This window comes from Rhinatrema bivittatum, chromosome 5 (assembly GCF_901001135.1).
Source record: "Rhinatrema bivittatum chromosome 5, aRhiBiv1.1, whole genome shotgun sequence".
In the NCBI taxonomy this organism is placed as follows: Eukaryota; Metazoa; Chordata; class Amphibia; order Gymnophiona; family Rhinatrematidae; genus Rhinatrema; species Rhinatrema bivittatum.
The window spans coordinates 46,680,167-46,694,209 of NC_042619.1; the positions used below are offsets into that span (position 1 = coordinate 46,680,167).

The window sequence follows — 14,043 nt, forward strand, 5'->3', positions numbered from 1 at the left end:
ATACTTACTCCCCACAAGTTTACTTTTTGGTGAAATTCCTTTTCTCCCTCAAATACAATATGGATTTTGAGCTAGAAGAAAGCATAGAATATTTTATTAGGTATAACCATGATGAGAAGTTTAATATAACAAGCAAACATGCACAAAATATCTGGAAAATAGATTATGTAATGAAATACAAATGGTACCAAACAGAAGCAAAAATCTAATACCCTATACTCTCAACGAGTGAGTTGATTGGCTAAGGACAAAGGCGCATAGCTGCTCATTGCCGACTCTGCTCTAAGTTTCAAGATTTTTACGGCCCTCTGTTGTTGGGCCCGGGAGGACATGCGGCCGCATTCCCTATAGTTGGCCTAATCATGCTTGGGACAGAGGCAAAGATAACAATACTTATGGCCATCTTTCACAGACATGATCTTGCAACACTGGGAATACTTGAAGCCAGGTGTCTTTGGCTTTCAACTTGTTAACTCCCTGGAGAATGAGATCGCCTATGAGCACATCCTTGAACCTGGAGTAAGATATCCTGAGGGATGAAACTAGCTGGGAAATGAGCGAAGCAATCTCATTCTTGTGGAACAAGCAGATAACAGAAGAGTCCTCACCTTTAGAGGGGAATTCCCTGGCCAGAGGAACTTAGAAGGCTGCCCTCTTCTAGCTCATCCTCTGCTGGATTGGAAGAACAGAAAGGATTCCTCCCCTAAATCCACGGTCATCTGTGAGCACATAGCTGCTAAGCATCCATGGGAAGGTGAGAGAAAATTCCTTGATCTTTAGCTCTTAAGGACTCTCTACCATCAGATTTCTCTAAGGCAATTAAGGCCTGGTGCAAAAAAAAAAGTGGAGAAAAATCCCCCTGTATTCCACTCAGGGGTCCAATAATGACAGCAGCTGCAGCACAAACAGAAAGACCCATGGGTAGGAATGGCCAGCAAGGAGAATTCAAAGTGGTGGCCATTCCCACTGCTGCATGACTTGCAAGAGAAGCAGAGAGAAAACCTCTTATCTGCCATCAATAGCCCCTGTGAGAAAACCTGATTAGTCATTGTGGGAGAAGTGAAAATTTCCCACGCTTTTCCCCACTGAATGCTCAGGCCTCCCCTTTGCCTGTGGGACAGAATGCATCAGCTCTCGCACCACCCACCCTGGTGGCCCTGCTCGGAAAGACACAAATCCATGGACCTGTTGATGCCTGCAAACAGAGAATATAAAAAGCAACAAAAGGAGCTGGAACCAGCCCTGTGTAGCTTATGTCACCAAGCATGGATTTGGGGGGGGGGGGGGGGGGGTCCCAGCCAAAAATCTAAATGCCAGCACTAGGCTCAGGCACTTTCTAGCATCCCCCAACTCAAATGCAAAACATAGCCATCAGCCTACTTAGCCACCTGCAGTTGCCTCTCACCTAATTTTTTCTCTCTCTTTTTTTTTTTTAAAGCAACTTTAACAGCAGCCAAAGCAGAGAGAAAAAGAGAGAGACCGGGGAGGAGGGAGAAAAAATACTCAAGGAATCACTCTTGAGCTGGCTGCCACCTCAACACTCAATCAGATCCCACATGGTTACTGGGAGCCATCTAACAAGGCTCACTCAGCCCGAACTAAGTCGGAGAGCCTGGCCAAAGGGATATTTCACTTGGAAAACAGATAAACTGTTGCCCTATAAGCGAGGCTGACAAATTCTGTAGCAGCTGAATCATAGATTGAAACCCAGGAGCCAAAAATCCTACTGCATCAGTCCAGAACATACCACATTTTTTGGAGAGAAAGAATACTGACTTTTGCCTATACTGGTGATGTCAAGGAAAAAGATATGTCCTTTGTCTCCATATACTAGCAGGCAGTGTAAACCCATTCGACTGTTCTAGTCTAGCAGAATAAGGAATAGTGATTTTTGGCAGCCTGTGTCCTACAAAAATGCTGTATAATGCTCTGCTCCCTTTCCCCTCCACTATCTCCTCATGCTTTCCCTTTTCCTGATCTTACTGCCTTTGTTTCTCTAGCCTAACCTTATGTATGCTTGTGCTCCTCCTCCATTTCCTGTGATGAATCCTAGCTTTTCATTCCATAGCAGTGGGGTGCCACTGACCTTTCCCACACTCTTCCTCCCTTGACTTTTCCTCTTTACCCTTCTTTTTGCCTGCTCTCCTTCTGTTTCCCCATCTTTGTTCTGTTTCTCCTCTTTCAGTCTCTCATCCCCCCACCACACACTTTGCAGTGTGGCTTTCAGCTAAAAAAAAAATAAAAATAAAAACAGACTTCCGTTTCATCTCAAGCTCATAACCAACAAATCGTGATAGCAGCCATGCCTAAGGGAAGTGTTGTCTATTACTATGCAAGACTTATCAATTTGTGACCAGAAATTTCACACCCTGCATAGTGTGCGACTCCTTTACAGGATTGGGGAAATACATGTTAACATGATTAATATACATACTCACTATTGTGCTATTTGCTTCTACATAGCTGAGTTCTGGAACAGAATTTTTGGCATAAATTGAGATAGTTATGCCACCTCCAGTCTGATGCCAGTCATGCCTGCATGGAATAACTTTTTTCCCCTGCAATTCATTATAATTAGAGAGGTAAGATGTACCCCAAATTGCAACATTTACTTTATCATGCTTTTAAAAAATACAGAAAATTTAGAAGTGCAATCATATTCATGTACAACTTTAATGTAACAAAACTATTTACATTTTTAATGGACCACATAGGCATAATTCTCCAGACATTTTCAAGAGTTTGTGTTCTCAGAGGGCCAGAGAAAATGGATGCAGAATCAAAGAACTCTGGGATGCCATGTTATATACTATACTTCAAGAATTGCTTACACAACAGAAAGAACTAGGTCTGAAATAGCTTATCTCAAGCTTAATCCTTCTCCAAACATAAGGACAGCTGTAGGCTTGAAATGATTGGATCGCTTATAAATTCCAAAGACTATGCAGTCATCTGGTTCTAATATGAACATCTGACACCAAGTAAAAATGGTTATGTTAAAGGACTCCTATAATAATAATGCATATGTATAATTGTCATATGCATGTTGGAGACTTTAAAAGTTTAAGGAACAAAGGATTGAGACCACACTGGTTCCAATACCATGCTGCCTTCAAGAGGATCATATGAGCTGATGACCTAACACTTATGCAGACAAAATCTGCTCTTACTGCTTTGTAGCAGAATTCCAGAGAAAGAAAAAAGAAAAAAGCTGGATTTCTCAACATCCAGGAAATGCTTCTGATTTCCTCTTTGCATCTCAAAGGTGGAAAATTAACCCCACATATTCTTAGAACCAATTAGTATTCAAAACAAGTTACAAAATCTATGCAAGGTTTTGTTTATTATGATGCGATTTTGCCTTTTATATTCTATTCTGCAATCTTGTTAAATGTGTATTTTTGTGGAAACTAATTATATTTGACAAACTGCAATAAACTTGTTATCTTTAGACAAACATAGGAATCCTTTGCTCTTTAGACAACATCTCAATGATTCTGGGTTAAAAAAGTTTTCAGAAATGTTGGATTTCTTCTGTCTGTAAAGATTAAACAAAAAATTAGAGGAGTGACAAGACCTAAAAATTGAACGCCAAGTGAGGTTTACTGAAAGCAGAGTTGCTTACCTGTAACAGGTGCTCTCCAAGGACAGCAGGATGTTAGTCTTCACATATGGGTGACGTCATCGGATGGAGCCCGGGTCTGGAACTTTGATCAAATATGCCCTACTCAGCATGTGCAGCTGTAGTCATCACCCTGCCCCCCAAGCAGAGTCCCTCTGTCCATGATATAGCTGATACATGGAGAAACCAACTCTCAGGGGAAGCAGGTGGGTTCATTCTGCTGTCCTCAGAGAACACCTGTTACAGGTAATCAATTATTTCTTTCTCTGAGGACAAGCAGGATGGTAGTCTTCACACATGGGCAAATCCCAAGCTATAGGCTGTCCAAGCAGGACAAAGCGGGAAACCACACTGTACTGAAAACACCACCTCTCCTTTTTGCCTGTGAGGCAGCCGATCCACAGAGTGGTCTAGGCGGGAAACGAGTTGTGTTCTACAAAGAGAAAACCATAGAAATGACAGACACAAAACCCCCATGTGAAACAAGTGTGCCTAAGGCAGAGGAGTTATGCGAGTGCCAGCAAGAAACATCACTGAAAACATTACAAGCAGGATTTCTGATCATGAAACTTGATAGTAGATCTAGAACCTCCTGGATAAAGGAAAACGTCTAGAGATGTAAACAAGAGAAGGACTCTTGGACGAAGACCGCATAGTTTCCTTTGTTATAAGGCAACCAAAAAACCCAAACGGGGTCTGAGAGCTCCCCAGAAAGAAACTGCGGTCCACTGGCTTCAGAAAGACAGAATATCTTTGCAGAAGTGTGCTCATGTTTGGCTGATGATAATCAGCAAAAATGGCAGAGTCTGTGAAAGACCCTACATGCCAAAGTACCAGACATAGCTTACCACGCAGGTCAAGATCAAGAGTTTCAGGGGATGAAGGACAATCCCCGAATGGGATCGCCTGCCCAAACCCCAGAGCAGGGAGATGAGTTAGGCCTGAAGCTCACCCACACTGCACCCTGTCAAGGGCAGGGCTATCCATTCATTCTACAGGATAGTTTAGGTGATCAGGAAGGCACTTTAGACAACCTAGTGAAGTGAGAAAAGCTAAAGGAAGTACTGGCCAGAACTTGGTGAAAATATAGGGAAAAGTAGTGTCCCTTTCCCTGCAGGTATACCCTAAGTTGTACCACAAATGCCCTAGCTTGTCCTCCTCCTCCCCTTGACATTCCACCTGGAAGACAGAAGGAGCAAAGAACACAAGGAGGCAGACTGGTGGACTGCAGAGGTAAGAACAAGTAGCTAGGTTGTATATCATCTCAACCCTAAGCGAATAACTCACTGCAGATTCCAGCAGGCAGCTCCCCACCGAGAGAGCCCTCAGCCTGTTTGAAACAACTGAAACTGAGAGCGAATTCCCCCATGAAAAAATCCCAGAACACTCTATCAAGAGACAGGAAGCCAGAGTGCCACAATGCAGACCCCTGTCGAACAGGATTTCTTCATGGCCTGGAAACCCTAAGGGTACCAGGGCAGGGTCAGTGTGATCTCGGAACAGACTGCCACAAACCTGGCTTAGGTATTAATACCTCGGCCATGATTACAGATACTTCCCCCAAGGAAGCACGCGGTCCAGTAAATGGAACTGTTGCATGAACCAGGACTCCCCTGTCTGCAGACAGGGTTATCCCTAAAATGGGAAGAATAGCATGCAAATGACTGCAACCAAAGAGCAGTATCTCTGTTGCAGGGTCCCTTATCCCCCAACTCCCTCAGCCATGGATTTGGCGATAGGCCGAAAGCCAAACTTGCCAATTAGATGGACTAGAACCCTCCCTCACTGAGGAAAGGTCCCTGGGGCAAGAATGACTGGCCATAGTGATCCTTACTAAACAAATTCCCAATGAGCTCAGCAGGTACCAAAGGTGACTCCTGGATGGGAGAAACCCCTAATCTTCACCAGGGAGCTACTCTGGAATGGCTCCCTCACAAAATAGCAGAGTTGCTTACCTGTAACAGGTGTTCTCACAGGACAGCAGGATGTTAGTCCTCACATATGGGTGACATCATCAGAATGGAGCCCAATCACAGAACACTTTTGTCAAAGTTTCTAGAACTTTGACTGGCACCTACTGAGCATGCCCAGCATGGCACTAACCCTGCATCCAGCAGGGGTCCCCCTTCAGTCTTGTGTAAAGCAAGAAGTACGTGTGAAAAATAAAATAAATCCCAAGCAAACCCAAATCCGCGGGGTGGCAGGCGGGTTTCCTGAGGACTAACATCCTGCTGTCCTGTGAGAACACCTTTAACAGGTAAGCAACTCTGCTTTCTCACAGGACAAGCAGGATGGTAGTCCTCACATATGGGTGAGTAGCGAGCTGAGGATGCCTGAGCAATGCACCCAAAGACGTGCAACAGGCACAACAACAGGGGTGGATTTGGGTGGAAGGGCATCCTGAAAACCCTGAACGGGTCCGCTGGTAGGATATTGAGTGGTTAAGCTGAGAATAAGTTGCGTAGAACAGACTGGCCAAAAATGGAATCTTGCCTGCCAGCCTTATCTAAGCAATAATGGGCTGCGAAGGTATGGAGAGAGCTCCAGGTCGCAGCCTTGCAAATATCAATAAGTGGCACAGAACGAAGGTGTGCCACTGAGGTTGCCAAGGCCCTAATACAGTGTGCTTTTACACGGACCTGTAGCGGAATGCCTGCCTGCTGGTAGCAAATGGATATACAGACTGCCAACCAGGAGGAAAGGGTCTGTTTTCCCACTGGATTTCCCAATTTGATGTTATCGAAAGAAACAAATAATTGAGTGGACTTCCTGTGGGCTGACGTGCGGTCTAGATAAAAGGCTAGGGCGCGTTTGCAGTCCAAGGAATGCAGAGCCTGTTCTCCTGGGTTTGAATGGGGCCTTGGAAAGAAAGTAGGTAAGATGATGGATTAACATGAAATTCCGACACTACCTTTGGTAAAAACTTAGGGTGTGTACGGAGTACTACTCTGTCATGTAGAATTTTGGTGGAAGGCAGGTAGGTGACTAATTCCTGTAACTGACAAAGTCCCTCATGAGAGGCTTCTAAGAAAACTAAAAAGTCATGGGATAAGAGGCTATGTCCTTTCGTGGATTACAAACTGGTTAAAAGACAGGAAACAGAGTAGGATTAAATGGTCAATTTTCTCAGTGGAAAAGGGTAAACAGTGGAATGCCTCAGGGATCTGTACTTGGACAAGTGCTTTTCAATATATATATATAAATGATCTGGAAAGGAATACGACAAGTGAGGTTATCAAATTTGCGGATACAAAATCATTCAGATTAGTTAAATCACAAGCAGACTGCGATACATTACAGGAGGACCTTGCAAGACTGGAAGATTGGGCATCCAAATGGCAGATGAAATTTAATGTGGACAGGTGCAAGGTGTTGCATATAGGGAAAAATAACCCTTGCTGTAGTTACACGATTTTAGGTTCCATATTAGGAGCTACCACCCAGGAAAAAGATCTAGGCATCATAGTGGATAATACTTTAAAATTGTCAGCTCAGTGTGCTGCAGCAGTCAAAAAAGCAAATAGAATGTTAAGAATGATTAGGAAGGGAATGGTTAATAGAACGGAAAAGGTCATAATGCCTCTATAATCGCTCCATGGTGAGACCGCACCTTGAATACTGTGTACAATTCTGGTCGCTGCATCTCAAAAAAGATATAGTTGCGATGGAGAAGGTACAGAGAAGGGCAACCAAAATGATAAAGGGGATGGAACAGCTCCCCTATGAGGAAAGGCTGAAGAGGTTAGAGCTGTTCAGCTTGGAGAAGAGACGGCTGAGGGGGGATATGATAGAGGTCTTTAAGATCATGGGAGGTCTTGTAGATGTGACTCGGTTATTTACACTTTCGAATAATAGAAGGACTAAGGGGCATTCCATGAAGTTAGCAACTAGCAGATTTAAGACTAATCGGAGAAAATTCTTTTTCACCCAATGCACAATAAAGCTCTGGAATTTGTTGCCAGAGGATGTGGTTAGTGCAGTTAGTGTAGCTGGGTTCAAAAAACGTTTGGATAAGTTCTTGGAGGAGAAGTCCATTAATGGCTATTAATCAATTTTACTTAGGGAATAGCCACTGCTATTAATTGCATCAATAGGATGGGATCTTCTTAGTGTTTGGGTAATTGCCAGGTTCTTGTAGCCTGGTTTTGGCCTCTGTTGGAAACAGGATGCTGGGCTTGATGGACCCTTGGTCTGACCCAGCATGGCAATTTCTTATATTCTTATGTTCTGCGAGCAGATGTGATAGCGAGAAGAAAAATCACTTTCCAAGTGAGGTAGCGGAAATCGCAGGAGTGAAGAGGCTCAAACGGAGGTTTCATGAGCTGTCCTAAGACCACGTTAAGGTCCCAAGCAGGGGCCAGAGGGCGCAATGGAGGTTTCAGGTGGCGCAAACCTCATGAAGCGTGTGACTAAGGGCTGTGTCGAAATAGAGACATCTACCACGCTGTTGTGGAAAGCGGCTACCGCACTGACATGCACCCTTATAGAGGAAGTTTTCAGGCCTGACTCGGATAGGTGCCAGAGATAGTCCAGGAACTTCGCAGTCGAACAAGTAAAGGGGTCTATGGACATGGACGTGCACCAGACCGTAAATCTTTTCCATGTAGAACGATAAGACCGTCTCGTGGAAGGCTTTCGTGAAGCTACCATGACTCAGGACACAGACTCTGAAAGGTTAAGGGGTTGGAGTATTAACCTTTCAACATCCAGGCTGTCAGACAGGGCCTGGAGGTTGGGGTGGCATAGGCACCCGTTATTCTGAGTTATCAGGAGCGGATCTTTCCCCAGAGGAATGCGCCAGTGAACAGATAGTTCCTGGAGGATTGGGAACCAGACTTAGCCCCTCACAGGCCACGCCATCAGAATCATTAAACCTTTGTCCCTTCGTAACTTCACAAGAGTCTTTGACATGAGTGGAAGTGAAGGGTACACGTAGAGGAGACCGCTGGACCATGAGAGGGCAAAGGCATCCCTTGGCTGTGAGTGGCGGCTGCGAGTAAGCGAGCAGAATTTCTCTACTTTGCGGTTGTAAATGGACGCAAAGAGATCTATTTGTGGATAACCCCAACGTTGGAAGATTGAGTCCGCTACCATGGGGTTGAGAGACCATTCGTGTGGATGAAAGGTCCGGCTCAACCTGTCCGCCAGAACATTGTCTACGCCCTCCAAGTAGGTTGCTCTGAGGTACATCTAGTGGGAAAGAGCCCACGCTCATATCTGTGCAGCTTCCTGACACAGAAGGCAGGAGCCCGTTCCCCCTTGCTTGTTGATGTACCACATCGCTACCTGGTTGTCGGTTTGAATCAGGATGGTCTTGTTTGAGAGGCAATCCTGAAAGACTGAGGGCATATTTGATCACTCGAAGTTCCAGGAAATTTATCTAATGTTTGGCTTCCTCTGGAGACCAGGTACCCTGAGAGTCTGTAGGTAGTCGACATGAGCACTCCAACCTAGATTGGAGGCGTCTTAGGATAATTTGAGGTTCTAGAACCTGAAAAGGAAGGTCTTGAAGGAGGTTGGAGAGCTGCATCCACCAAGCCAGCGACAGGCGGAGCTGCTTGGTAACATGGACAATGCTGGACATTGGATGATAAGCCTGAGCCCACTGGGACTTCAGAGTCCATTGCATAACTCTCATGGCGAGGCGTGTCATTAGAGTGACATGTACAGAGGATGCCATGTGACCCAGCAAAATGAGGAAATGACAAGCTGTCAAGTAATCTCTAATCTGGAGACATTGTGCGAGGGATATGAGAGTGCAAGCTCGATCCTGAGGGAGGAATGCTTTTGCCTGCATGGTGTTCAGGTCGGCTCCTATGAAGGATAGGGTTTGAGACGGAACTAGGCTGGACTTGGGGTAGTTGATCAGAAACCCGAGAGACAGCAACGTATGGGTAGTTAGACGTAAGGCTAGTCATCTCTTTGAGTTGGAGCCCTTATCAGGCAATCGTCGAGATAAGGGTAAACATGGATGCCTTGACATCTCAGGTAGGCCGCAAACACTACGAGGCACTTGGTGAAGACTCGAGGTGCGGATGCTAGACCGAACGACAGTACCCGGTACTGAAAGTGGCGGGGGCTGACGAGGAATCGAAGGAATTTGCGGTGAGACGGAGTGATCGAGATGTGTGTGTATACGCGTCCTGAAGATCTAGAGAGCACAGCCAATCTCCTCTTTGTAGAAGAGGAAGTAGAGAGCCCAAGGTTACCATCCTGAACTTTTCCCCTTCTGTAGATATTGTTTAAGGCACGCAGGTCCAGTATTGGACAAATTCCCCCTGACTTTTTTGGGATGAGGAAATACCTGGAATAGAACCCCTGCCCCTGCTGGGAGAGGGGCACTGGTTCTACTGCCTGTGATTTCAGGAGGGTTAAAACCTCCTCCTCCTCCAGAAGAGAGGAGAGGTTGGATGATCCCCACGTTGACCAAGGTGGCGAGTCTGCTGGTAACGACAAGAAGTTGAGGTGGTAACCTTGAGTCAGTTTCATATGTTGGTGAAGTGGCACAAACGACCACCAACGGGTCACTGGGGCCGACCAATGGCAGCGGTAGCCCCTGTGACATAGTAAGGGCAAAGGGCCATCAGCTGCCAGTAATAAAAATGGCGCCGACGGCCCTTTGCCCTTACTATCTCACAGGGGCTACCGCTGCCATTGTGCGGCCCCTAGTGACATAGTAAGGGCAAAGGGCCGTCGGCGCCATTTTGATTACTGGCAGCCAACGGCCCAAGTCCAGGAGATCTCTCCCGGACCCCCGCTGGACCACCAGGGACTTTTGGCAGGTCTTGGGGGGGGATCAGGAGGGTGAGGGGTTTTAGTAAATTAATTTGGCAGATCTTGGGGGGTCAGGAGGGTGGGGGGGTTGTATTTAATTAATTTGACAGGTCTTGGGGGGGTCAGGAGGGTGGGGGTTGTTAATTTAAAGGGTTGGGATGGGTTTGTTTTTTTTTTTTTGGGGGGGGGGGGGTTCCCACAGAAAGAGAAAGATAAAAGTTTACTGATCTGGGGAATGGACTGAAATGGTCCTCCCCAGACCCGAAAACAAAATGGGGAGAAAAAAAATGTTATGCACTCCCCTAATTTGCTCCATAAGACGCACAGACGCCCGGGGACAGAGCCGGTTTAGCACAAATGTTTTTTTTGTTTTTTTTTTATTTTCCCCCTCTGAATCCTAGGTGCGTCTTATGGAGTGAAAAATACAGTAAGTTGTACTCTACTATTCTGTGGAAAATATGAAATCATCTGCAACAGATGTAAAAGGCTCCACAACAGACCTGGGGAAGGACGAAGTTCAATTTGTATACAACAGGGTCTGAATCATTGGCGGGGGGGGGGGGGGGATCTTAGTTTACATTGTTTTCCTTGAAATACTGAGCTGTTGACCCCCCTAACAGTATTTACCCTGATCTCTGACTTTGAAATGTTGAAATATGTAACTCTGATAAAAGGGCTTCGTCTGAAGTATTCAACTGGTCTATGAATATATAACAACTTACTCAGACCCCTTTTCTTCTAATTTTAACTATTACAGTTTTTCATGTAATACTTTGAAATTATAAACACAGAATGACAGCATATACTGAGGGATAGTAAAGATAGTTAAAATGTATTATCGAAATTTCATGATTAAGACATCCTACTTTTAAAATTTTGGTCAAATCTGAATGCATGCATGCCTTGATATTCTAGTCCTCAGGCCAGTTTTCAATTTGATAACACTGCTATACCAGTTGTGGACCAGGTAAAAAAATCTAGGAGTCAGGCTTGAGTAGACCTTTCACTCTGCACAAATTAAGTCTGTCATAAAAGATGCTTTTTTTAAAATTGAGGCTTTTACGCAAATTAATACTATAGTAATATGCAAATCTATCTTATGCATATTCATTATGGATATCCCAAAAATCTGCCCTGTTTGTGGCTCTCGAGGACCAGCATTGGCCATGTTTGTAATTGGAAAACTGTTTAGTCAGATTAAAAGAAAAGAATAGTTGCAAGATCTATAGTAGCATGATAGTAACCAGACAGATCCAAAAATTTGCTCTTGAATTAGAATTTAAAACAAAGTGGAGAAAATTCTTCTGGATAAGAGTAAAAGAACTTTTTAGAATCATTTTTGAAGGCAGTACTGCTCCTTAACTCTTATGTGACAGATCATGTTGTAGTATCATATTTGCATGTTTGGTCCCCATAATGTGCTGGAAGTAAATAGCTCTTCTTTTAACAGCTAACCTTAAAAATAAAATCTCAGCAGAATCGCATTCTATGCCTGCTATTATAACAAAAAAAATTCTATTAACTACTTACAGCATCTTTTTTAGTCCACATATGTGATCCCTTTGTACAACCCTCCTGAGACAAAAACGTGTTAAAATCTGATGTTTTCCTCTTACAGCAGCTCCAATACTTCATCCTTTTGATTGAGAGAAAAAAAAAACCAGTACAATACCTGTCAAAAAGGTTACTATTTATTACTACATTTTTATTCATGCATTCAGCATTTATGATTCTATACCTTTTGCTATTTTAATATTTTCTTTGGTTAAAAGTCCTATCATTTTTCATGGATCTTTTATGATTAATTTAATATTCACTAGATTATAATTAAAATGTTTATTTCAAAAAGTTAACTAGCGTTATCACACGGGACCAAGTATTACACTGGTAAGCAGTTTTTGTTTCCTTCAGGCTTTTCGGTGTTCCAAATAGGTTTTTTTATGCTGATCACAGATATTACTTCAAAATTTGTACATCACGTAAGGTTTTTGAGAAACAGCCAATTTTGTGTTACAATAATTGTGAAATTTTAAAACAGTCTCGCTTACATATATTTTCTTGCTGGACAGTAGTTTTTATGATTTTTAAAATTAATGTTGTATTTTTGACGGCCATAAGAAAAGTAACATGTAACAGAGACTAACTTTTTAAAATACACGAAGAAACTCTGCCTGATCATGCCAGAACTTGCTCGGGCAAACCCCAGCTCGGCTGCAAGATTCCAACTTGTTTCTAATGACGAGACAGCCTTATATAAGCAGCAGCAATGAGTAATCTCCTATGCAACGTCTGTGTGAATGAGCGAATCGTATCGCTAAAACTGTTGAGTTTAAAGCTTGTGGATTTAATTTCATATACTTTATGAAATGTCGCGCCAATGTCATAATAGCCATGACACGTTTTGTTACATCTGTGGTAAGTTTACTCTGAAAGCACAGAAAAGGAGTATGACTGCACTCATTAAGAAGGCATACGAGTTATACTTCTGGAGAAAAATTGGTGAGGACAGAGCATGGGCTCCTCATATATGTTGCGCATCTTGTGTCAGTAGTCGGCGAGCTTGGCTGAAAGGTGCAAGACTATCCATGCCATCCCAATGATATGGAGGGAACAGAAAGATCATATAACTGACTGTTACTTCTGCATGACGAATGTGTCAGGATACTCAAAGAACAAGAAGTTTATTGAGTATCCTAACCTTGCATCAGCAATGAGAACAGTGCCGCATGACGACAGTCTTCCTGTTCCAAAACCGCCAGAGGTGTGGACACTTGATAACGAGGATGAGGAGGTAGGCGATGATGGCGAGCTATCGCAGATGGAAGCTGTGGCTGATCCTGACTTCGTGCCATCAAATCTGCGGCAAAACATTTTTACTTTTGTTTTCTGGTGCTAACATTGCATTATAGCTTATGCCGCTACAGACACGTAACAATGCTTAATGTATATCGCACTTTTCTGGCAAACTGTATGTGATACAGACATAATAAATGCATATTTGTGTTCAGCTTCTTAAAATCTACTTCTTTCATCGAAGGTTGTGGAGGAAACAAAATGTTCCCAGAAATGTATTTACCAGTGTTACAGGAGACAAAAATAGTACTCTTCCAGTCAGCCTACTCCAGAATTATGAATGCTGATACCAACAGCTTAGTAATCAGTTCCCAATACCAACAGTACATTATTACAATCCATCCTGGAAAACTATGAGCAAGCAGGGTAGATTAGTTTTTAGCGGTGCATTAAAAAAAAAAAAGTCTCATTACTGTGAAGGAAAGAAATTTATTTCATATGCAAGCTACTAACCCTTCATGGAAAATGGGCACACCAGAATGGAATAGGCACACATCTTCATTACTTTGTGGGCCCGCAAAAGACTGTAAAAAAAAAAAAAAAAACAAAGCAAAAAAAAAAACAGGATGTCAAAATTAAGATACATTATACAACTGAAGAATGACCTCAATATAATAAGATTTAAATTTTATGCCTAAAAATATAAATACATATTCTGAACTATTAACCAACAAGTAAAGTTCTGGGAACAGCAGGATAAACAGCCACAGGTGGGTGACATCCAGTAGTAGCATCGACAAGTGCCTATATATGCCTGAAAGGCTTTTCCAGGCATATATAGGAATTCTCAAGCA

At 43.4% G+C, this 14,043-nt stretch overlaps 1 protein-coding gene across 2 annotated transcripts in view; it reads right to left on the minus strand.

The window, feature by feature from the left end:
• Positions 1–14,043, minus strand: part of CHORDC1 (cysteine and histidine rich domain containing 1) — a 160,060-nt gene that overhangs the window by 19,936 nt on the left and 126,081 nt on the right. For both annotated transcript variants that reach the window (XR_003856844.1, XM_029602299.1), the window contains exons 7-10: positions 13,703–13,773; positions 11,927–12,032; positions 2,439–2,558; positions 9–71 (exon numbers count right to left, since the gene is read on the minus strand). Coding sequence is in view for 1 of the 2 variants with exons in the window: in XM_029602299.1 (XP_029458159.1) it covers positions 9–71; positions 2,439–2,558; positions 11,927–12,032; positions 13,703–13,773 (360 nt within the window). In the remaining variant the exon portion in view is untranslated. The remainder of the gene's footprint in view (positions 1–8; positions 72–2,438; positions 2,559–11,926; positions 12,033–13,702; positions 13,774–14,043) is intronic.